The sequence below is a fragment of the Furipterus horrens genome, unplaced genomic scaffold (assembly GCF_987537825.1).
Source record: "Furipterus horrens unplaced genomic scaffold, mFurHor1.1.pri manual_scaffold_6, whole genome shotgun sequence".
NCBI classification, from domain to species: Eukaryota; Metazoa; Chordata; class Mammalia; order Chiroptera; family Furipteridae; genus Furipterus; species Furipterus horrens.
In genome coordinates, this window is record NW_028327176.1 from 148123954 (window position 1) to 148147757 (window position 23804).

General features: G+C 39.7%; 1 protein-coding gene across 1 annotated transcript in view; it reads right to left on the minus strand.

Annotated features, from left to right (window-relative positions):
- The window catches only part of PDSS2 (decaprenyl diphosphate synthase subunit 2), a 236747-nt gene that overhangs the window by 13942 nt on the left and 199001 nt on the right, over nt 1-23804 (minus strand). The window contains exon 7 of the mRNA XM_090279725.1: nt 7910-7942. Coding sequence (XP_090135851.1) covers nt 7910-7942 — 33 coding nt within the window. The remainder of the gene's footprint in view (nt 1-7909; nt 7943-23804) is intronic.

Here is a 23804-nt window from a genome sequence, read left to right on the forward strand (position 1 = left end):
TTTTTTACGACAAGGAAACAGACAATATTCCCTTCAGCTCTACTTAGAACTGTTTCAGGGGACTAAACAGGCTCTTCTATGGGGACAGAAGGCTCTATCCTTTACATAAAGGCAATAGGCTCTCCCTGTGCACAGGTGGCTCCTGATACCACAAACTGGGAGCAATAATTGAATGCAGCTGTCCCACAGTGCCGAGCATTCACCCACAGAACCAGCCTGGAGGGCATTTTTAGTTAGCTTTCTAGATTACGATTCAAAAGGTTACTCTGATTGAATCTTTATTTCAACCCAGGGAGTGCAAGGCATTGAGGATGTAACAATTTGATTAAAAATATACTCCGGGGGAAATAATAGGAGTAAAGGTGGAGTCAAATGTGCTTTATGAATTAAAAGTACAAAATACAGGCACAAACATTTGGCATACCTTGGGTCATTAATTCATTCACTAGTAATTAAAAAAATATATTTACTGAGTACCTAATATGTGCCAGGCACTGTGTTAGGCCCTCAGGTTATATATATGATGGTGAGCAAAACCAGATAGGATTTTAGGCTTACAACCAAGAACTGGTCACTGACTATTTAAATCTGCTTTAGCTTCCTGATAATGTTAGTTATGTAAATATGTAATTTTTTTAGAAGCCAGTAATTCAAAATGCTTAACTTAAGAATGGGAGATTGCCCCACTAAATATTATTGTTATGAACTAAGTAATTTCACATTTTATATGTAAAATTAGAAACCAAAGATCAATAAAGTGGGAATATATGATCTGAAGAAAAATAAAAGACAACTGCTTATAGAATTGAATTACAATAGTATCAATAGTATTGGGCTAACAACTGAGAGTGTGGCACATTTTATGATGTCATACAGAAGCTTGCTATTGGTATCATTTAATAATTTTATTCATGATGCACAAGGGAATAGAGATTATGATCATTAAGTGTGCTGATGCCATTGAGGTGTGTGGGATTGCTAACACCTCAGAGAACAAGAATCTAATTTTGAAATAACATTAGGAAATTAGGAGAATAGATCATCAAAGCAAGATGATAGTCACTGAGGACTGATGCAAAATAATATACAGTACTAGCAGCCTTAAGGAGGAAAAAAACTGGCCTGATGATAGGGAATGAATAAAGGTCCAGAGGGCAACTGTTTTGCAACATGACTTGAGGGCTCATAATAAGGCACGCTCTGGCTAAAGACATTAACGACTGCAAGTGTGATTAAATTTTCTTTAAAGCTTAGAATATTATTTTATTCATGACATTTACAAAAGCTTCTAAGCTTTATTATGGATAGAAATTGATCAATGATTATTTTCCCATCATTAATAATCATATATTGAAGGAGATTTAGAATAAGAGCAAGTAGCTACAAAAACTGATTTTAATAAATTAATTGTTTTGAAAAACAGATTAAGCAAACTCCATTCATTATTGCTGTAAGGAGAAACACTTGTCTGAAATGTGATTGCCACAAGAAAAATAACTGATTTTTACCTGATTTTTAAGGAAATAAGGAGCAGGGAATTTCAAACTTTCAGATGGTAGCTCTGGTGGATTCTTCCAGTGCCGATCCCTGTGCTGTGGTTACGTCATCAGGTCAACACGGGCGATGCCTGCCCAGTGCGCTGGGTTTCCACCCTCCTCAGCTGTCCTCCAGAACCTCAACCACTCCTTGAGGCCTAGCACAAAACTTCAGTGTAAAATACTTTACATTTTCCAACTGTGCATTTCTGCCTATTGCCATAGAAGCAAGCGATTCTTTAGGAGACTAGAATTAAATTCTCATTATAGCACTAAAAACACATTTTCAATTCCCATCTGCAAAAATTTCAATTCAAATCTGAGTACACTTTGAACACAGAAATATATATTTTAAAGATTTTATTTATTTTTTAAAGAGAGGGGAAGGGAGGGGGAAAGAGAGGGAGAGAGAAATAAAACATCAACGTGTGAGAGAAACATGAATTGGTTGCCTCTCATGCGCCCCTAACCGGGGACTGGCCTGCAACCCAGGCACGTGCCCCATCCAGAAATTAAACCAGTGACCTTTCATTTACAGGCTGACACTCTACCCACTGAGCCACACCAGCCAGGGCTGAAAACAGAAATATTTAACAAATATAATGCATTTCTTATTTTAAACATGCTTAAATGTTTTCATCTTAAAGTCTTTCTTTACATTTTTGTGTGCTGTCTTCCAGTCTTTATCAAGCATGTAACATTTTACATAGTTGCATCCACATCATAATATTTTGAATATGAATATTTTTTCTTTAAATTCTACAAGGTGGGGCAAAGTATGTTTACAGCTGTTTGTAAGGAAAGTAATATAATAATTAATAAATAATACAAGAATAAGCTGTTTCCTGTACTCACAACTGTGAACCTACTTTTGCCCCATTCTATATTTTATACTTCTCATCTAACTGGACTACTGGTCCTTTATGGAAAAGATGGGGGAGGGGAATGTCAATGCTTCTACATAGTCTCCATAATGATCACTAAAACTGAAATCCTAAATGTTAACACAACTTCAAGAGGTTAGAAGAAATGAGGAATATCATGTATACCATTATGCTGTACAGGATATTTTACCAAATGAGCTAATGTAAAGTCCCAGGGCAGGAGAAGCAGCATCTGCCTAAGAAAGGGGGGTACAGGGAAGATAAAACACAGCAACATCTGGTCTCTGAAAGTGCCAATGTGAAAAATTTTCAGAGCCAGTTAGCTAGGGTTTGGGATAGAACGAGCAGGCAAAAATTGTCTGCCAGGAAAAGAAAAAGAAAAGAAAAGCAAGCCTGGCTTTGTCAGTAAAGAAAGGACAATAATATTTATAGAAAACTGTCTATATTCAAGGATCAAAAGAAGAACTTTGAACTTAATATGCAGCAAAATGTTTGACACAATCTATGACTAACAAAAGAGAAAAACTGGCTAAAAGGGCAACCCTTGGAAAGGGGAACCATGACAAAGAGAGGAAAGACTTTTTTCATCTTCACTGGAAGTGATAATATGTGATCATACAAATGCAAATGTCTGTGGACAGCACTGTTAGGTGGTTGGAAAAGAATTGTAATGTGTACCCTATGCAAATATGTTTCACAGCAAAACAAAAAAGTGCAAGGCCTTCCTAAGGGCAGGGAGGGAGGAATGGAGCACCCTCTCTAGACACCCAGCCTGAGAGGCTAGAGAGGACCAAGCCAGAAGAATGTGCTGCTCTGGGATCCTGAATAAATTCCAGGAGAGAAGGCAAGTCAAAACCCATTCCTTAAAAAAAAAAAAAAAATCTCTCTTACATTTGACTGAGAACTGGATGCCTAATGAACTGCACAGTATAAAGACTGAGATGACTATAAAGACAGCTTCTGTAAATCTGGAGTCTTTGTGTCAAAAACGGCAGGAATGTCAGCCCACTGATGGCTCAGGCCTAGGCACTCGTGAAAGAATAGCAGGATGCTGACTCACAGTGCTGACGGGGTTTGGTTCTGACCATGTGATATTTATATATATCTGTATATATGCAGCAAGTATTAAGAAGAAATTGGGAAAAAGCCTGAAATTCTGATGGAGCTACTAAGCAAGCCATTTTGAATGAGTTAAAAAATTAAGATTGTAGAAAGCCGAACCATAGGTGCCATGTTTTGCCTGAAGTGGTAAAAATACCATCTGCCTCCGTCTCTAAGCAGCATGCTTATTTCATGTAGCAGTAGGCTCAACTACAGGCATACGCTCAGCTCCAGCTGGGGAAAATACACACAGACGCTTGTCGATGTTTTTCTAAGCTCGAGTAGTCAACAAATTCATTTTCTTTCAGAAATATATATTAGTTACCATAGCAAACCAAGTGTGAATGTGGTCCAAGGAGCTTCTCCAGCAGTCCCAACACATGGCCACAACCTCCTACAATTCAATAGGTGGCACTCTTCTCTCTAGCACCGAACTGAAGCAGTTGTGCTTAACCTTGGGGCCAGAGGCCTAGGGAGCCCGGAATAGTCTGAGAGATACCCACCCAGGGCTGCAGGCCAATCACTGTAATTAAGATCCCCACAGCATTGTGCATATGAGCAAAACTGTCAGCACCAGCTTCTTGGTCACAATTCACTTCTGGTAATTACATTCTGCCTAATAAACCCTCTCCTGCAGTTTTAACTAGGTATGTAAGATGTTCCTTGTTTTTCCATTTTAGAAGCTACTGGGTAGAATCGCTTTTCAGTTAAACAGCTACCTCGCTGCCCAGCCCCCAGACAGATGAGTTTCAGTGGTGGGTAGAGTACTCCTGTGCTTTTGTTAACCACCTTACAGAGGCGGGTGAGACTTAATGAATTAATAGTTGTCGAGTGCTTTGATATCTTAAGATGAAAGGTGCTGTAGCCGTGAAAAGCATTCATATCCAGGCTCTACTGCAACAGGAACTCAATTAAAAAGTAATTCAATTTCTTATCTGAGTGCCTGAGTACAGACCACTGTTTTGCTCACTGTGACAGACATCCTAGAGATCCAGCTGAGACTGAGTTTGAAATGATCTCTTCTTCTCTCTCCCCTGCTGCCTCGCTATTCAGAGACTGACAAAATCTGAGAGATGGCATGGAGAGCCACAGAGCACACGGCCAAAATAATTTTCTATGGTTTTTGAAATCTAATTTTTCAGATAAAATTTGGCTTTTGAGTAAATACAACTGGGTGATAAAGAAATTTCCAGCAATAAATAAATTTCATGACTGTATCCAGAAATGGCCACTGAATTTCAAATGTAGTTTTACAGATAAACCCACGAGGGAGGCCCCACGTCCCTAAGCATGATGCCTGCATTAGTCAGCATGAACACTGTGACCACGTAAAACAGATGAGCAGACCTCAGGACATGATAGGTACTACTAAGGGCTAATGGTACACTGCCTAAGGGAACATGGCAAGCTGCATCCTGCCGACATCTCCTCCACACTTAAGATATGGATATGCTCTTTCTTCCCCATGTTACTTGGGTTTAGGTCTCTGTAAGGATGACAGGTGTGGATTAATTACCTAGATAACGTTCTGCCCTTAACTATCAGACTATTACCACATATTCAGGGTGGTGGGTTTCTGTCGACTGGCACCAGAAAAATTGTAACTGGGCACTTGGGAAGGTAAACTTAGGACTACTGCACATTGGAACGGACTGTGTCATATAGTCAATATGCTCTTAAGAATGCTACTTTGAGTCTACAATTCTCAATCCCAGACCTCTCTCAGCCTCCTGCACCTCTCCTAGCATAACACTAACGGAATGTTCATCCACATGCACTTATCAAGCGCTCCTGTGTGTAAGCCTGTGCTGGCTACAGGTGATGCAACCTCGAACAAAAGGCACCAGTGCATTGCCTGCAGGGCTCTCACAGTCTAGTAGAAGACAGACAGAAACAAGCAACTAAATAAAAATGATAAACGTTAAAAGTAAAAAAAATAGAGCAAATGGGGAGTGGCTACTTGAAATAGGGAGGCCTGAGTCCAGGGGGCGTGTGACGGCAAGGCCTGTGTCAGTCTTGTTTGTGGTGGGAGTCAGCTCCAGCACAGGGCCTCACCATATTAAGAATCAAAGACACAGTGGTTGGGCGCACGGAATGGATAAAGGAATGAATCTGGACCTCAGTAGTATATACAAGATAAGAAGGCCCCCATCCCCCAAAGAATGTCTCCTCTCAAATTTCGAATGGGCCTAAAGAGTAAAGCAGGACTATTATAAATTGCTCATTTTATACTAAAAAAAACTGAGGAAGGACGAAAGAGATTAAGTGATTGATATTATATTTTGCAGTGAGTTGGTGGCAGAGCTTGGGGTGTTTGATCTGTGCACCCTGCTTTTTTATTTTCTTCAAACTCTTCTGTCATGTGTTTCTGCAATAAGAAACTCTAAAGGAGTTCTCTGAGTCATAAAGAAGCATAATGATCAATAATGACTCAATTGCCAAATTGTGATCTTTTTTGTTCATAAATCAGCTTTTTTTTAGTACCTCAGTAAAATCCCAGCCTTTATCTCCAAACTGGTTTATTACGACCTTCCTCAGCCACCTTCTCAATCTGGCTGATTACCTGCAACATGTATCAAAACCTTTCCTTTCCTCTCTGATTTAGGTCAAAAACCCTGCATCAGATTTTCTCCTGCAACTAACTTCAAGTATCTTCTATTTCCTTACTCACGGCCTTGTTCACTCACTCACACACCATTTACCAAGGGACAAGCACTGTGTTAGGTATAGACAAAGACAAACAAGACACTGTCCCTGCCCTCAAAGAGCTCACAGCTTATGACCTGTTTTTTAAATGGGTGATCATAACAGAGAGTTAAGTGCAGTGACTGAGGGACCCACATGTATTGAAGAAAGGAGGAAAGCACCTGATCCAGCCTGGGGAACCAGGAAGGACTTCCTGTAGGACATGATCCTAAATTAAGCCTTCCAGGAGGAGCCACATAAAGGGGAGGAGCATTCCACGTAGAGGGGTCGGTATGAGTCAAGGCACGAGGAGCAGAAACAGTATGTTTTATGTAATTTGGTGCCATTGAAGCACAGGGTAGAAGGGGAAGAAGCTGGAGAGTCCCTCTAGGGGGTGAGTTCACAGAGTGTTTTATACGCCAATCTAGCAAGCTTTGAGATTGCTTTATAGACAACGTGGAGCTAATGAAGGGTCTGAAGCTGGAGTGTGAAACTGAGTTCTGTTTAAGATGCATTGAGCTCCTCTGCCTGTGGGAGACCCAAGAGGATGTGTCCACAACCCACATTTGGGTGCATGATAAAATGCAAATAGATATCTAAGACGAAGCGACACATATGGAAGCTCTCAGTTTAGAGGTGCACTGATTATCTAATTTTTCTTGAAGGAGGCAGAGAAAAGAAGGGACTGCATTTCACACAAGAAAAGGAGTTAAGAGTAAAGGCATGGAGCCATGGTGTGCGCCTGGGGGTTGCCAGGAGGGCACAGGGTTCCGGGTCAGCCCTGAGAGAGCACTGTGGGTTTTAGCTGTCCCCCTGCAAGCAGAACCCTTACACGTTGTATTTCTTCCTCCCTGACTTTGCAGTGCAGGTGTGCTCACACCCTGGATCTTCCTGCTGTTACATAAACCAGATGGTTAACATGTTCTTTTAGCCAAGCAGCTATATGCGTCCCAAACACCTGCTAAAATGTTCCACTTGTCCCTGAGGGGAAAACAGAATGTGACCCAAGCGTGTTCTTAGGCTTCACTGGTAAACTGAAATCTGAACTCCCCAAGCAGTTTTTAACCAAGTCTCTGTGTCCAATTATCTGTGGCACCTTTTTCAAACCCTTCCATCCTGTTCCTATACTGCTCTTCCCACCAGGGGATTTTGATCTTGGTGAAAGGTGTGATGTAGTGGTATCCTGGGCAGGTGTGTTTTCAAATGCTGCACAGGTGCTGTAAGAAATACTGCCTTTAGGAGCCTGAGTCTGCCCTGTACGGTGCTGCCCAGGTACAATCTGATGGCACCAAAAGCTCTCTTCCACCCACTGGCCAAAGGCTCTTTCCAGCAACGCTTTGTGATCTTACTGTGTTTATTTTTTTCTTTGTAGTTCTTACCCCCACCTGATATATTATGTATCCATTTAGCTATTTACTAGTTATCTGTCTCCCCCACAAGATTGTAAATGTACTAAAAGGAAAGACTGGATCGGGTTCACTGTCGTATTCCCAACACCAAACATGGTGTCTGGAAAGAAGCAGGCACTCAAAAAATAAACCTACCATTGAATGAATCTTACTTTACCTGCTAATGCCTGTTACTTAACAGGGAATGTCCCTTAGCTTCAAATGTGATTATTATTCTGACTTTTCAAATATAAACAAAAACCAAACACCAAATTGAAATGTAGAAAACTGTGAGGTATAAATAAAATCCACCTACCTTAGCATAGTTTAATCTCCCTTTCTCTTGAGCCTAAAATAGAAAAAGGAAAAATTAATTCACTAGTACTTTAAAAATTATTTAGTGTTTCCATTAACTTTTCTTCTCAAAGAACAAAAGTCAACTCCCTCCTTCTTATATATCTTTACATATTTCTATAATGAACTATAGAGCTACATAGAATATATGTATATACTTCAGCATATAGTATACATATAAAACATTCAAAATTATGGAAAAGCTGGAAGAATAGCACAGGAACACACAGTAGCAGACACCCTGCAAGCACAGAACAGATTTTCAAACGGCGTGCCCCAAGAATTTTTAAAACATGCAATACCTGACTATTTAATCAGGGGTACTGACCTCTTTTCCCTTAGATTGTCAAACTAAAGAAATGACAACAGCCAACACAACAGTAACTGTCTGGGATGAAAGAATCAAACTACAGCTATTTTTTGTCAGATCAGCAATATATATATTTTTTGGTGGGTCACAGAAATTTTAGTAGTTTATGTGTGCCATGAGATGAAAAAGGTTGAAAATCACTGGCAGAGAACATCTTGTACATAACCACATGACCACTATCAGATGAAAAAAACCTAACAATAATGCCATATCATCTAACATGCAATCCATATGGAACTTTCTCCATTGTCCCTAGAATATGTTACAGTTTTCCCCCCCCTAAACCAGAATTAATCAAGGTTCACATAGTGCATTTGGTTTTTATGTCTTGGTTGAATCTAGACTAGCCCCTCCCTATTTTTCATGAAAGAAAAATAAAAACCATTAACTTTTATTTTCACAAAAATCATTGACTTTTCAAAGACACCAGGGCAGCTGTCTTATAAAATGTCTCTCTTTTGGGATTTGTCATATTACTTCTTCATTGTGTCATTTAACTTGTCCCTATTGTGTTTGCAAACTGCAAGCTGAGTCTGAAGAAGCTTGCTTAGGTGTAGGTTAAACACTTTTGGCAAAAACACTTTATATGGCATGTTATGTACTTCACATTGCATCAATTCAGGAGGCATAAAATGTCGGGCTGTCCCACTCTTAGTAATCCTATAAATTTGACCACTGGGTTAAGGTGGTGACTATCAGATGGTGCCACTGTAATGATACATTTCCTCCTGTACAATTAGTAAGTAATCTGTGAGGTCAATTTTTTGACCTCCCTTGGCATAATTTTTATTGTGTTGTATTATGTCAAAAGACCCTCACATCCACTCCCCACACCCACCAGGAATGAGGATAGGAAGAAAAGGTGAAGGAGACATTCCGTATGATGTCAGATTTAATTTTGAAAATATTTTAATTTGTTAAAAAACAATTTACACATATATAATCAACACATATCAAAAACATAATCAAAAACAATCTACACATATACTCAAAAGAGTTATAGACCTACTTTTAATATGAGAGAGACAACTGATATGTTAATCTTTGTTGGTAGGTCGGCTCATTTTTTTGTAGACTGGAATAAAACCTCTCCGGCCACCTCTGCACAAAATGAGAGCCCTTCAACTTATGTGCAGGTTAGGTCTTGAGACGATTTGTTCCCAAGTCCAAAATGACATTCTACAATAATAAATATGGGAAGATTACTTTCATGAGAGAAAAGGAGAGGCTTATAACCTTGGTCCTGACTCTTATGGCTTCCTTACAATCTTTTAAAAATTTATCCAGATATGCCTGAATTTTGTTTTTCTTATTTTCTTTCATAAGTGTTATAAGACGACACTGCTCATGTATTAAATGTTGACACCATCACAAACCACTTTAAAATAAAATTATGACGTGAACATTTTCAATGAAACTAAAGGCTTCTGCAACCAATGTATTATAGAAAAGAATTTGGGGTTTTCAATCTGCTCTTTGAAAATTTGGGGGGAGGACCTAGGATTTTCGGTAAATTAAAGAAGAGTTTGAACTTAGCCCTGAGATATGTTATACCAACAGGAATATGAGCCAGTCTTGAAGAAATTTTAGAACTAAGATTATTCTCTCTGCTCAGATATTTTATATTTACTTGCTTGTCTGTCTGTCTACAGACATCTTTTCCCAAAATAAAGTAGCTTTGTCTATACTGACAGCCCCTCTCCCCCACTGTAACTTCTGAGGAGTGGTAGGGAGCCCTAAGCACATCTGTACAGTGCACTCACTAGCTACTCACTTAGACAAATGTGAACTGGCCTTGATCCTATAAATAATCCATGGCTTGTGACCAAAATGTCAGCAGCAGCATTTCACAATATGCTTAGTCTTTAAATTCTCGAACTCTCAGCTGTGTCTTGAATTCATTTTAGGTTAAGAGATATCTGACATTGAGGCTGATCCCGTGGTCAAAAGTTTTCCAACTTTTTAGTTGTGAATCCTTTTCCTGTCTCTTGCTGTTTAATATGGATGGCTCAGGCACAGCACTTTTCAAAAATTTATTTATTTATTTTCAGAGTGAGAGAGAGACATCGATGTGTGAGAGAAACATTGATCGGTGCTTCTCACACATGCCCTGACTGGGACCCAGCCTGCAACGCAGGCATGTGCCCTGACCAGGGTCCAAACTGGCAACCTTCTGCTTTGCAGGATGACACTCAACCAACTGAGCCATACGAGTGAGGGCAGGCACAGCACGTTGTAAATGAGGCAGAATCGTTCCTACTCTCAAACAACTCATTCCTGGAAATATGTGTCATCTCCTCACTACCTTCACTTCTGTTTCTGTTCTAACAGCTCTTCTTCATTCTAGGTCTCTTAACATTCTCGTCTTTTAGTGTTTAACACAAAAGACATGTTAAAAGTGTTGAAGATTGTATTTGTTGAAAATTAGGAAATTGAGGAGCTTTTCTATCTTGAGGTTGCAAGGCAAAGTGTGGAAAAACTATATAATTTACAATGGTTTAGGGTGGACTGTTCCTTCTGGAGGCATGGAACCATTTCCCAGTTTGTCTCATGAACAAGAAAGTCAAAAGCAGTTTCTTCAGGTTAAGAGTGAAAAGAATGCTGTTTATAACAGTCCTAGTATAAATTTTTATAAAACCATTTTTTCCATCACATACTTTGCTTATAAATTGATCATCTTAGAGAACTCGATTATTCTGAATGAAGTACTTGTGCTTAATCAATCACAAGCTATTTTCAAACTCTTTCACTGTATTTTATATTCCTAGCTTGGCCACCACCCTTTCACCCAGTAGAGATACACTTTGCTGGGGAGGATGACAGAGAAACACCATGTATGTAATCCATATGTGTTCGGTAACAGCCCTTAAATGTTTTGAAAGCTGAGAGATTAGAAGGCTACATAAAACGACAGCACAATTACCAGAGCCATTACAACCAGAACTGACTATAACTACAGATAGGCAGCTCACCTGAATATCCTTTCATGTTATCACAACAAACATTCTAATCTGTGAAAACATTTCATCCTTGGTTGCTTTAGCTTGTACATAAAAGTACCATTTATTTTATAAAAATAAATATAAATATTTAAATTTTTGTACAATAGGTATACTGTAAAATATATATATGAGGTCTGTCCAGAAAGTATACAGCCATGCAATATGAAAAATAGAGACATTTACTGAAGAAGATACAAGGTACAAGAAACTGTATAATTGACGCCTCAGTCCCCTTCAAAGTAGGCACCTTGGGCTCTCACACAGTTCTCCCAATCATCATCAGCTGCCCCGTTGTATTTTTCTGAATCTCGTGTACGTTCTGAAATCTCTTCTTTTTAAAGATGATTTTAGTTTTGGGAAAAGCCAGAAGTTGCAGGGCACCAAATCTGGGCTATAGAGGGGCTGAGTCACCTGGGTGATTTGATGTTTCACCAAAAAACTCTGCATGAGATGTGATGCATGAGTGGGTGTGTTGTTCTGATGAAGCTGTCAATCACCAGTTGACGATAGCTACGGCCTTCTGAATCATCTGAACAGTTTCTTCAGAGGAATGTTCAGGTTGTTTGGCTTAATGCAAAATTTGATGCAAATTTGTTGTTCTACTCACTCAGTCATTTTGAATGAGAAGGCCACAGAGTACACATGCTCACTCAATGGTGTCTACTACCCCCACTGACTAGTACAGTGAAGTCGTCATTGGTCACACATATGCATGCCAGTCCATACTCCTTGGCTGTCAGGTTACATCAATGTTGTGTAAACTGTTCTCATTATATTAACAATGGCTGAACTTTTTCTGGACATACCTTCTTTGTTTCCAGCTGCAATGTGGGTTAATATCTACATATGTCATATACACACCTGAAGTACACATTCTCATATAAAACTTTTTTTTTTCACAAAAAGCTTTTAGAATAAAAATACAGCAAATTAAACACAAATGCAAATGATGATTTAATCCCCTATATCATATTTCTCATTAAATGTTACCTATTCCATTTCTTTCTGTGAAACAGTTAATTTGGGAGGGGCCACAGTTTCTGTTTCACCTGGTGGATGCCCACTCACTAAATAATTACCCATTTTGCAGTTATTTGGCTTAGGTCCCAGAGATACAGCCACGAGCATAACAGATAAAAACCTCTGTCCTCATGGAGCTTATACTCTAGGGGGCTTCACAGTCTTGTTTTAGAGAAGCTGCACATACAACCTCCCTTTAGAATGAAGGCTCTGTGAGAGGGAAATTGCCTTCCTGCTCACAACTGTATTCCATGTCTAGATCAGTGCTATTATATAGCAGATGGCCAATAACATTTGGTGAATGAATGAATAGATGGATGATGCTTTTTCTTTATATGTGTTGGTGATGGACTGTCTATTCAGGAAACTTACAAAGCAAAGTTCACTTTATTCACTTCTAGTTCTAGGAAAGCTGGGTGTTTAGGTTCTGAGCCAGTATGTAGCAACTGTGGAGCCATTAGATGGTGCCTTACAGACAACATTTACCTACATTGAACAATACTACATTTTCACTTCATTACCCAGCTTCTATTTACAAGTAGACTAAGGAAGGGAATCTATAGAAAATAAAGTCAAAGAATTCATGAAAATCAAACGACAAAAAGGTAGGGCAGAGAATGATCTAGTAGCCTACTCAGAGAGGCAGAGGCTTAGTGTCATTAAGCACCTCAACATCGAAGGAGTATGTTAAAGTGAAGAGAGCCCAGAATGAAAGTCAGGAGACCTGAGGAGATTTCAAGATGCACCTCAGAGCCTCTGGTGCTAAGTAGGTAATGTGCACGGAGGGGAGCATGTGGCCTAATATATTAACTGCGACCTCCTGGGAAGATGGATATGCTGGGAGACAGAAAATGTGGCTTCTCGCCCATAATAGGTTAATACCTTGAGTAATTAAAAAAAAATTTATGTGGGCCTTTATTTTCTTATCTGTAAAATTACTGCACCAAAGCAGACCAGATATTCCCAAATGCTTGGCTCTCACAAATGCTGGGCTGGCTGAGTCAGAATCACTTGGGCAGCTTGTTAAAAATGCAGATCCTCTGTACTCAGGCCCTGAGATTCTGATTCATTTGAGGATCACTGGTCTAGCCTATGTCTAATGTCCTTTTTGACTTATGCTTCTGAATGCATCAGTATTTACTTCAAAGGTTAGGAGAGAACTTTATAAACTTCTTAAGTCTCAAGGAAAATGGAGTGCTGTAACTTCCCCTTTTTTCTGACACCTGCCCCTTATCATATATATTTCTAGCAGAGCAAGATTTTATTAAAATAACTTTCTCACTGGGGCCCAAAATAGGCTGATATAAAATAAATGCAGGTTGTATTTTAACAGCCATCAGTCCTGTACCTCTTCCTGCCATACTGTTCATTTCCAGAAGCCATTGTAAATTCTATCATACAAGGCAATTCCCTAAGGGCCTCATTACCAGGGTCTTTAAAAGGGATTTACTCATCTTTTTTGCCTCCTGTAGGTGTACTTGTCACCCAGGTCATAAGAAAAGAAAGTAATTTTTTCTAGTCTTTAGCATTTCACAGAGAATGTGTGGTTTGAACCTTGTTTTATCTTCAAAACGAGAAATAGGGTGGATCCAAGATGGTGGCAGAGTAGGTGGAAACTACACCCATCTCCTCCCAGGACCAAACTGGAAGTACAACTAAAATATAGAGCAATCAATCTGAATGACAAACTGAAGGCTATCCTTAAGAGAAGTCTTATAAGCAAGGATTTACAGAAGAAGCTATGTGGCAAAAAGGGCTGGCCCCACTCCCACAGGTGGTGGCTGAGATTCTGGAGGGACATCTCTGCTACAGAGATTCTCCCTGAGAAGTGTAGAGTCTCAAGCTCAAGCTGGGCTCCCCAGTCCAGAGCACCAGAGCCAGGAAGAGGTGCCCACATAACATCTGGCTATGAAAATCAGCGGGGATTTTGTCTGCCAGGGAGAGATAGTCTGCCAGAGACATAGGCACCCCCTTAAAGAGCCAATGTACAAAATGATGTTCATAGACACTGACCCTGGGCTCCGGCAGAAGGAGGGCAGAAGGGAATAGTCAAGTGAGGAGAGACTGGGGTTATTGGCTTTGGGGAGAAGCTGAAAGGACAGCCGCCAGGACCTCAGTGCTGAGTCACTCCCTCACACCGCAGATGCCATGTTTCTTGGGTGGAGCACTGCCCTCCATTTAGCATCAGCCTCGAGGAAAGAAATAACCCCACGCTCTGGACTCCTGGTCACTCCATGCAGGGGAGCTTATACCCTGCAGAATCAGGGGTTGTCAGTGACTCAGTTGTGTGGCTTTGGGACAGGGGACATGCCCCCACATTCCCCTAATCCTGACCAGAACCTCCCCCTCAGAGGAGATCCACTAGCCCCATTCTTCAGAATCCCAGTGACCTGTCCTGCTGAGATCAAGTTCCTGGCAGAACCTGGGACAGACTAAACTGTGTGACTCCATTTTCCCCCACAGTTCCACCCAGTGCAGACCCTTCCCTTCACATGACCAAATCTTGTTCTGTTTGGGCCTGATAAACTCTGCTGGCCTCACCCTGATGACTCTTTGAGACCCCACCCCAACACAGAAGTAGCAACTAGACTGAGTGTACCATGGGACATTGGCTGAGTGGCCACAGACCCAGCACTGGCACTGAGTTTGAGGCAGTATCAATCCTGTGAACAACATTCTCCCATACCTGGTGACTCACTGAGAACTTACCTCATGTAACTTGAGCACTGCCAGAGGCTTGTCTAATGACTGAGCCTAAAAGGCAGTCAGCAAGCAAAGACAGGCAGGGGCAGATCTCAGGGTGCCTTGGGACATTAACTAACCTGCCTCTGGGCCCGGTATTGATAAAAGCCAGCCTTGGTGCACAGCTTGATCCTTCGCATGCACACCCAGGCCAAGCAGAAGCACACACAAACTGTGGATTGCTTTGTAGCTCCAAAAAGGTTGACAAGGGCCAGTCACAGGCAGCACCTGACATCAGTCTGTACCGGAGTCCTTCCCCAAAGGCCCCAGAACCAATACACCCAGTGGCAAGCTTCAGACCACATCAGAGCAGGATTCAATTAGTTTTACAAGCAGCACATTCAAAGGGAGATCTCAGCAGGGACCAGACCTTGCTGAGGCGAATTCTGCTTCGTGTAGTCATCACCTCATAGCACTTGGCACACTGTGGTTGAGTTTGATCCTCACAGTCTGCCAGGCTGAGGGTCAATCCCACATGCAAAGAGAGCAATAGTAGCCAAGACTCAATTACAACAGAAGGGCCCACAAAACCCACACAAAAAACATTTCTGCAGCACCCAATTCAGGTGATCAAAAAAACTGCACCATGGGGTCCCATAGGATACCTACTACATAAGGCCACCCTACTGAGACTGAGAGTCACAGCAGATCTACCTAATATGGAGAAACAAACACAAAGAGGCAACCAAAATGAGGAGATGAACAAGCATGCCCCAAATGAAAAAACAGGAAAAATCTCCAGAAAAAGAGCTAAATGACATGAAGCCAAGCAATTTATCAGTGTAAAAAAATGGTTATAAGGATGCTCAAGGAACTTATTGGGTACAACATCATGAAAAAGGACATAAAAAATATAAAAATGAACCAGTCAGAAATGAAAAATACATTATCTGAAATGAAGAATACAGTAGATAAAAATAAACAGTAGACTGGATGAAGCAGAGGACTGAATCAGCAATTTGGAAGACAAAGTAGAAAAAAAAACCCAATCAGAGCAGCAAAAAGAAAATAGAATGTTTAAGGGACCTTTGGGACAACACAACGTGTAACAAGATCTGCATCATAAGATTACCAGAAAAAGAAGAGAGAGAGCAATGGATTGAGAGCCTGTATGAAGAAATAATGACTGAAAACTTTCCTAACCTGGTGAAGGAAAAAGACGCACAAGTCCAGAAAGCACAGAGAGACTCAAACAAGATGAACCCAAAGAGGCCTACACTAAGACATATCATAAATATAATGAAAAAGGTTCAAAACAAAAGGCTATTCAAGCAGCAAGAGAAGCTTCCATAAGACTGTCAGCTGATTTCTCAACAGAAACATTTCAGGCCAGAAGGCATTGGCATGAAATATTAGAAGTAATGTAAAGCAAGGACCTACAACCAAGAAAGGCTATCATTTAAAATTGAAGAAAAAATAAATAGCTTCCTGAACAAGAAAAGCTAAAGGAGTTTGTTACTACCAACCAGTTATACAAAAATGTTAAAGGGACTGCTTTGAGAAGAAGGAGAAAGGAACATAATGAACAAAACAAACAAATGATCAAAATAGAACCAGAGGCATGGAAACAAGGAACAGACTGATAGTGACCAGAGGGGAGGGAGGAGGAGGAGAAGGGGGGAAAGAAGGGGAAGGGTCTAGTTAAGGAACTAGTATAAATGACCCATGAACATGGCAACAGGGTGGGGATTGATTCTGGGAGAGGGGTGAGGTGGGAGGGGCAGGGGAGAGCAACAGGGGAAAAATGGGACAACTGTAATAAAACAATTTTTAAAAAGTCAAAAAAAAAAAAAGAAGAAAAAGTAACAGGAACATAGTTAAAAGAATAAAATGGCAATAAATATATATCTACCAATAATCACTTTAAATGTAAATAGCTTAAATAGTCCAATCAAAAGACACAGGATAGCTGAATGGATTAGAAAATAAGACCCAAATATATGCTGTTTACAAGGGACCCACCTCAGAATGAAAGATACACATAGACAAAAAGTAAAAAGAAAGAAAAAGTTATTTCATGGAAATGTAAATGAAAAAAAAGCTACGGTAGTAATACTTATATCTGACAAAGAGTATAGTAAGAGGCAAAGAAAGACACTACATAATGATAACGGGAGCAATCCAAAGAGAGGATATCACCCTTATAAACATCTATGTACCCAAAACAGGAGCACTTAAGTATGTATATCAAATCCTGATGGACATAAAGGGAGGGATTGACAGTGATACAGTCATAGTAGGAGACTTAAACACTCCATTCACATCAATGGATAGACCTCCTAGGCCAAAAAATTAAAAATCTACAAGGAAAAAGCAGTCTTAAAATGACACACAGGATCAGTGGATTTAATTGCTATCTTTAGAGCATTTCACCCCAAAGCAACAGAATATATGAGGTCTGTCCAGAAGGTATCCAGCCATGTAATAAGAAAAATAGAGACATTTATTAAAGAAGGTACAAGATACAAGAAACACTGTACACACAGGACATTGATGCCTCAGTCCCATTCAAAATAGGTACCTTGGGACCTCACACAGTTCTCTCAAACACCATCAGCTGCCCTGTCATTTTTCCTCAGTCTCATAGACAGTCTGAAATCTCTTCCCTTTCAAAGGTGATTTTAGTTTTGGGGAAAAGCCAGAAGTCACAGAGCGCCAAATCTGGGTTGTAGGGGGGCTGAGTCACCTGGGTGATTTGATGTTTCATCAAAAAACTCTGCACGAGACATGGTGAATGAACTGATGTGTTGTTGTGATGAAGCTGCCAATCACCAGTTGCCCATAGCTGTGGCCTTCTGAATCATCCTAATAGTTCCTGTGGAGGAATGTTCATGCTTAACACAAAATTTGATGCAGATTCATTGCTCTTCTTGCTCAGTCATTTTGAATGTGATGGCCACACAGTACACGTCGTTGTCGGCAGCCGTCCGTCTCGAGAGACGATGGCGTAGCTTCTTGAGAGTCTATCTGCACCGCCGAGAATGGCTGTGCAGTCCGATTCGGGAGTGACAATCCCTGCCGCACTTGGTACAGGTGAAGGCAGATGGCCGTTGTTGCTGCTGCTGACGCTGCTTCCGCCTCGATCTTTTCTGGACCGCCTCCTCGTTGCGCGCAGCCTCCGCGCCTGACGTACCTTGCCTGACCGCGAGCCTCCAGGCTAGGCAGTTGTCTGCTTGAACTTACCATGTGTTGAGATTGATGGAGCATTGTGTCATGTCCTTTTTGCAGATGTCTTTGAACCGCAGTTTTGGGCGCCCTGTCATCCTCTTGCCTTCTGCTAGCTCGCCGTAGAGGAGGTCTTTGGGGATACGGCCTGCATCCATTCTTTTGACATGGCCGAGCCACCTGAGGCGTCTCTCGCTAAGAACTGCATGCAAACTGCTCATATTGGCTCGCTTCAGCACCTCGGTGTTGGGGACCTTATCCTGCCAGGCGACATGCAGGACGTGTCGCAGGCACCTCATGTGGAAGCTGTTGAGTTTCCTTTCGTGCCTTGCGTAGGTGGTCCACGTCTCGCTGCCATAGAGGAGAGTGCTGAGTACGCAGGCTTGGTAGATGCGCAGTCTGGTTTTCTCAGTGAGGCTGGAATTGTTCCACGCTCGCCGGTTCAGTCTGGCCATAACTGTGGCTGCCCTGGCGATTCTCCGGTTTACCTCCAAGTCGACTGACAGAGAGCTCGAGATGGTGGACCCGAGGTAAGTGAAGTCGTTGACAACCTCCAGGGTGTATCCGTCGATGGTGATGCATGGGGGAGTCCCCGTGCCTTGAGCCATAACATTCGTCTTCGTCAGGCTGATGGCTAGTCCGAACTCCTTGCATGCGTGGGAAAGGCAAGTGACTAGCTGCTGGAGTCCCTCTTCGGAGTGTGATGTCAAAGCTGCGTCGTCGGCGAAGAGCATCTCACGGATGAGCACCTCTTTGACTTTGGGACACACACACACACACACACACAGTACACATGCTCACTCAAAAGCATCTACTGCCCCCACTGACTAGTACAGTGAAGTCATCATTGTTCACATGTGTGCATTCCAGTCCACTCTCTTGGCTGCCAGGTTACATTGATGTCACGCAAACTGTTCTCATTATATTAACAATGGTGGGACTTTCTCTGGACAGTCCTCGTACATTCTTTTCAAGTGCACATGGAAAACTTTTTAGGATAGACTACATGTTATGACACAAAACAAGTCTCAATCTTTTCTGACCATAATGGTATAAAGCTACAAATCAATCATAAGAAAAAATGAAAAACACACATTATGACATGGAGGCTAAATAACATGTTAGTAAACAATAAATGGGTCAAAAATGAAGAAACAACAACCCCAAATCTATGTGACACAGTAAAGACAGTCCTAAAAAGAAAATCCATTGCATACAGGCCTCCATCAAAAGACAAGAAAAATCTCAAACTATCTAACTTTACACTTAAAGGAACTAGGAGAAAAATAACCAACAAAGCCCAAAGTGAGAAGAAGAAAAAGAAAAAAAAAGATCAGAGCAGAAATAAACAAAATAGAGTCTAGAAAAAAAATACAAAAGGTCAATGTAAGCAAGAGCTGGTTTTTTGAAGAGATAAACAAGGTTGAGAAAGCTTTAACCAGATTCATCAAGAAAAAAAGAGGTCCCAAATAAATAAAATAAAAAACGTAAAGAAATACAAAGGATTGTAAGAAAATAGTATGACCAATTACATGCCAACAAACTGGACAATCTGAATGAAACAGAAAAATTCCTAGAAACACACAATTTCCCAAAACTGAACTAGGAGAAGCAGAGAATCTGAATCAACAAATTACAATTTGTGAAATTGAGGTAGTAAAAAAAAAAAACTCTGAACAAACAAAAGTCCTGGACCGAATGGTTTCACAAGTGAATTTTACCAAATACTCAAAGAAGAATGAACACTTATCCTCCTCAAACTACTTGAAAAATTCAAGAGGAGGGAAGATGCCCAAGTTCATTTTATGAGGCTAACATTATCCTAATTCCATAACCAGGTAAAGACACTGCAAAGAAAAACAAAAATTATAGGCCAATATCCCTGATGAACATAAATGCTAACGTCCTCAACAAAATTTTAGAAAACTGGATCCAGGAATATATTAAAACACACATACACTATGATCAAGTGGGTTTTATTCCACGGATGCAACTTTGGTACAATACAGTAGTCCCTCGCTATATCATGGTTCACTTATCACGGCCTCACTGTATCGTGGATTCTTCTCTATATCGTGGGATTTTGTGGTACTGTATACGTATCTTGTTAAAGTTACATGGTTTAAGAGTGTAGAATAAATGTAAGTTTCCTACTTCGTGGTGGTGGTGGTGAGTCTGGAACGTAATACCCGCAATAAGTGAGGGAATACTGTATCTGCAAATCAATAAATGTGATACATCACATAAACAAAATGAAGGATAAAAATCATATGATCATATCAATAGATGCAGAAAAAGCATTTGATAAATCCAGCACCTATTTATGATAAAAACTCTCAGCAAAGCGGGGATGGAGGGAGCATACATCAATGAAAGGCCTTATATGACAAACCCACAGCCAACATCATACTCAATGGGCAAAAACTGTTAAGTGTTTTCCTTAAGATTAAGAACAAAAAAGGGATGTGCACTTTCACCACTCTTGTTCCACAAGGTACTGGAAGTCCTATCATAGCAATCAGACAACAAATTGGAAAGAAAGAAGTAAAACTGTCATTATTTGCAGATGACATGATACTGTAGATAGACAACCCTAAAGATTCCACCAAAAATCTACTAGAACTGGTAAGTGAATTTGGTAAAGTAGCAGGATACAAATTAATATCCAGAAAAGAGTTGCATTCATATATACCAATAACAAATTATCATAAATGGAAATTAAGAAATGAATTCCATTTACAATTGTATCAAAAAAAAAAAAAAAAAAAAAAAACCCTAGGAATAAATTTAACCATGGATGTAAAAGGCCTGCCCTTGGAAAATTGTAAGACACTTTAGAAAGAAACTGAAGAAGATACAAATAAGTGGAAGCATATACTGTGTTCATGGATAGGAAGAATTAACATCATAAAAGTGTTTATATTACCCAAAGCAATCTGTAGATTCAATGCAATTACTATCAAGATACCAATGTCATATTTCACAGAACTAGAACAAATATTTCAAAAGTTTATATGGAACCACAAAAGACCCAAATAGTCACAACAATCTTGAGAAAATAAAACAAAGTTGGAGAAATCATGCTACTTGATATCAAACTATACTACAGGGCCACAGTAATCAAAACAGCATGGCACTGGCATAAAACAGACTTATAGATCAATGGAAGAAAATAGAGAGTCCAGAAATAAACCCACGCCTTTATGGTCAATTAATATTTGAAGGAGGAGGACAGAACACACAATGTTGTGAAGAGAGTCTAGTTAATAAATAGTGTTAGGAAAATTGGACAAATACATGAAAAAATGAAACTAGACTGCCTTCTTATACTATACACAAGAATAAACTCAAAATGGGTTAAATATTTAAATGTTAGACTCAAAGCTATAAAAAACCCTAGAAGAAAATATAGGCAGTATAATCTTGGACATTTCTTTTAGCAATTTTTTCTAATATGTCTCCTTAGGAAAGGGAAACAAAATAAAAACTAAACAAATGGAACTACATCAAACTAAATAGCTTTTGCATGGCAAAGGAAATCACCAACAAATGAAAAGACAACCCACTGACTGGGAGAACATATTCACCAATGATATGCCTGATAAGGGGTTAATATCCAAAATTTATAAAGAACTTATAAAACTCAACACCAAAAAACGAAAACAAAAACCCAAACAATCCCATTAAAAAAAGAGCAAAGAACCTGACTAGACACTTCTCCAAAGAGGACATACAGATGGCCAATAAGACATATGAAAAAATGCTCAACATCACTGGCCATCAGAGAGATGCAAATTAAAACAACAATGAGATATCACCTCACACCTGTCAGAATGGTTATCATCAATAAATCAACACACAACAAGTGTTGGACAGGATATAGAAGAAATGGAACTCTTGTGCACTGTTGGTGGGTATACAGACTGGGGCAGCCATTGTGGAAAACAATATGGAGTTACCTCAAAAAATTAAAAATGAAACTGCCTCATGACCCAGCGATTCCACTTCTGGGAATTTATCTGAGGAATCCCGAAACACTGATTTGAGAGAATATATATACACCCCTATATTCATTACAGTGTTATTTATAATAGCTAAGATGTAGAAGCAGCTTAAGTGCTCATCATAGATGGGTGATAAAAAATCTGTCATACATTTACATAATGGAATACTGTTCGGCCATAAAAAAGAAGAAAGTCGTACCTTTTGTGACAGCATGGATGGATCTGAAGGATATTATGCTAAGTGAAATAAGCCAATCAGAGAAAGTACCATATGATCTCACTTATATGTGGAATCTAATGAACAAAATAAACTAATGAGCAGAATAGAATCAGATCAGAGAACAGAGACAGCTGTCAGAAGGGATGTGGATGGGGTGGGCAATGGTGAAAAAGATGAAGGGATTAAGCAAAAAACAACAATAAAACTCACAGACACTGGTAAGAGTATAGTGATTACTAGAAGGAAAGGGGGGAGTTAGAAGAGGATAAAGGGGAATAAATGATTTGGGTGGTGAACACACTATACAATATACAGGTGATGTATTATAGTATAGAATTGTATACCTGAAACCTATATAATTTTATTTACCAAGTTCACCTCAATACATTTTTAAAAACTCATGTGAAATAGACAAGATAGTATTCCAGTGCTCATGACATTGGAGGCTTCCTCAGGCAGCTATAGTGAGCACTGTAAAACAATATTCTGTACAAAAGCAATAAAAGCCAGTACTTTGAGAGGATTCACAGAGGGATTAATTCCAAAGGTTTATATACCAGTCTCTGCAGACCAAAGCCAGATAGATTCCCTCTTGGTAAGTAATGGATGTACAATGTGGTCTTTTACTTTAAGAAACAAATGCTTTTTTATAAGTCAGATAACAAAGAAGGATTGGATGACATAAATGAACTGTTTCCAATTTCCAACTACTGTTATCTGGACTTGAAAGCTGGATGTGGGGGAACCTTTTTCTAAAAGCAGAAAACTAATATTCCATAGCAGAGTCCAGAAATTGCTAGAGTCTGATCATCTTTACTTATCACATTATTCTTCTCCAGTGCTATCAGCTATATTTTGAAATAAAAGTCTTTGTTTTTTTTTAAAAAAGATTCTCTTCTTAAACCTTTGATGAAAACTATCTTTCCCTCAAACTTTTTAGTTGAAAGAACATAATAAATACCCTTTTTCCCTCCAGCTAGATTAACCAGTTGCTAGAATTTGGCAATCTTTGCTTTCTCCCTAGTTTAGATGATCATTTGCTGAGTATTTGTAAGTTGTAAACGTCATGATGCCTCATCCCTTCAACATTTATCTCCAAAGAACAAAATGGTGTTCTCCTACATAATCCAAACTCATGATCACATCCAAGAAGTGTAACTTTTTTTTTACATTATTTGAGATAAGATCCATATTCAAATTTTCCAAGTTGACTGATACTGTCCTTCAGAGCTGTTTTAATACTAATCCAAGATCTAATTAAAAATCATACATTCCTAAGGGATGTCATGGCTTTTTAATCTCTACTCATCTACAACAGTCCACACACCACTACA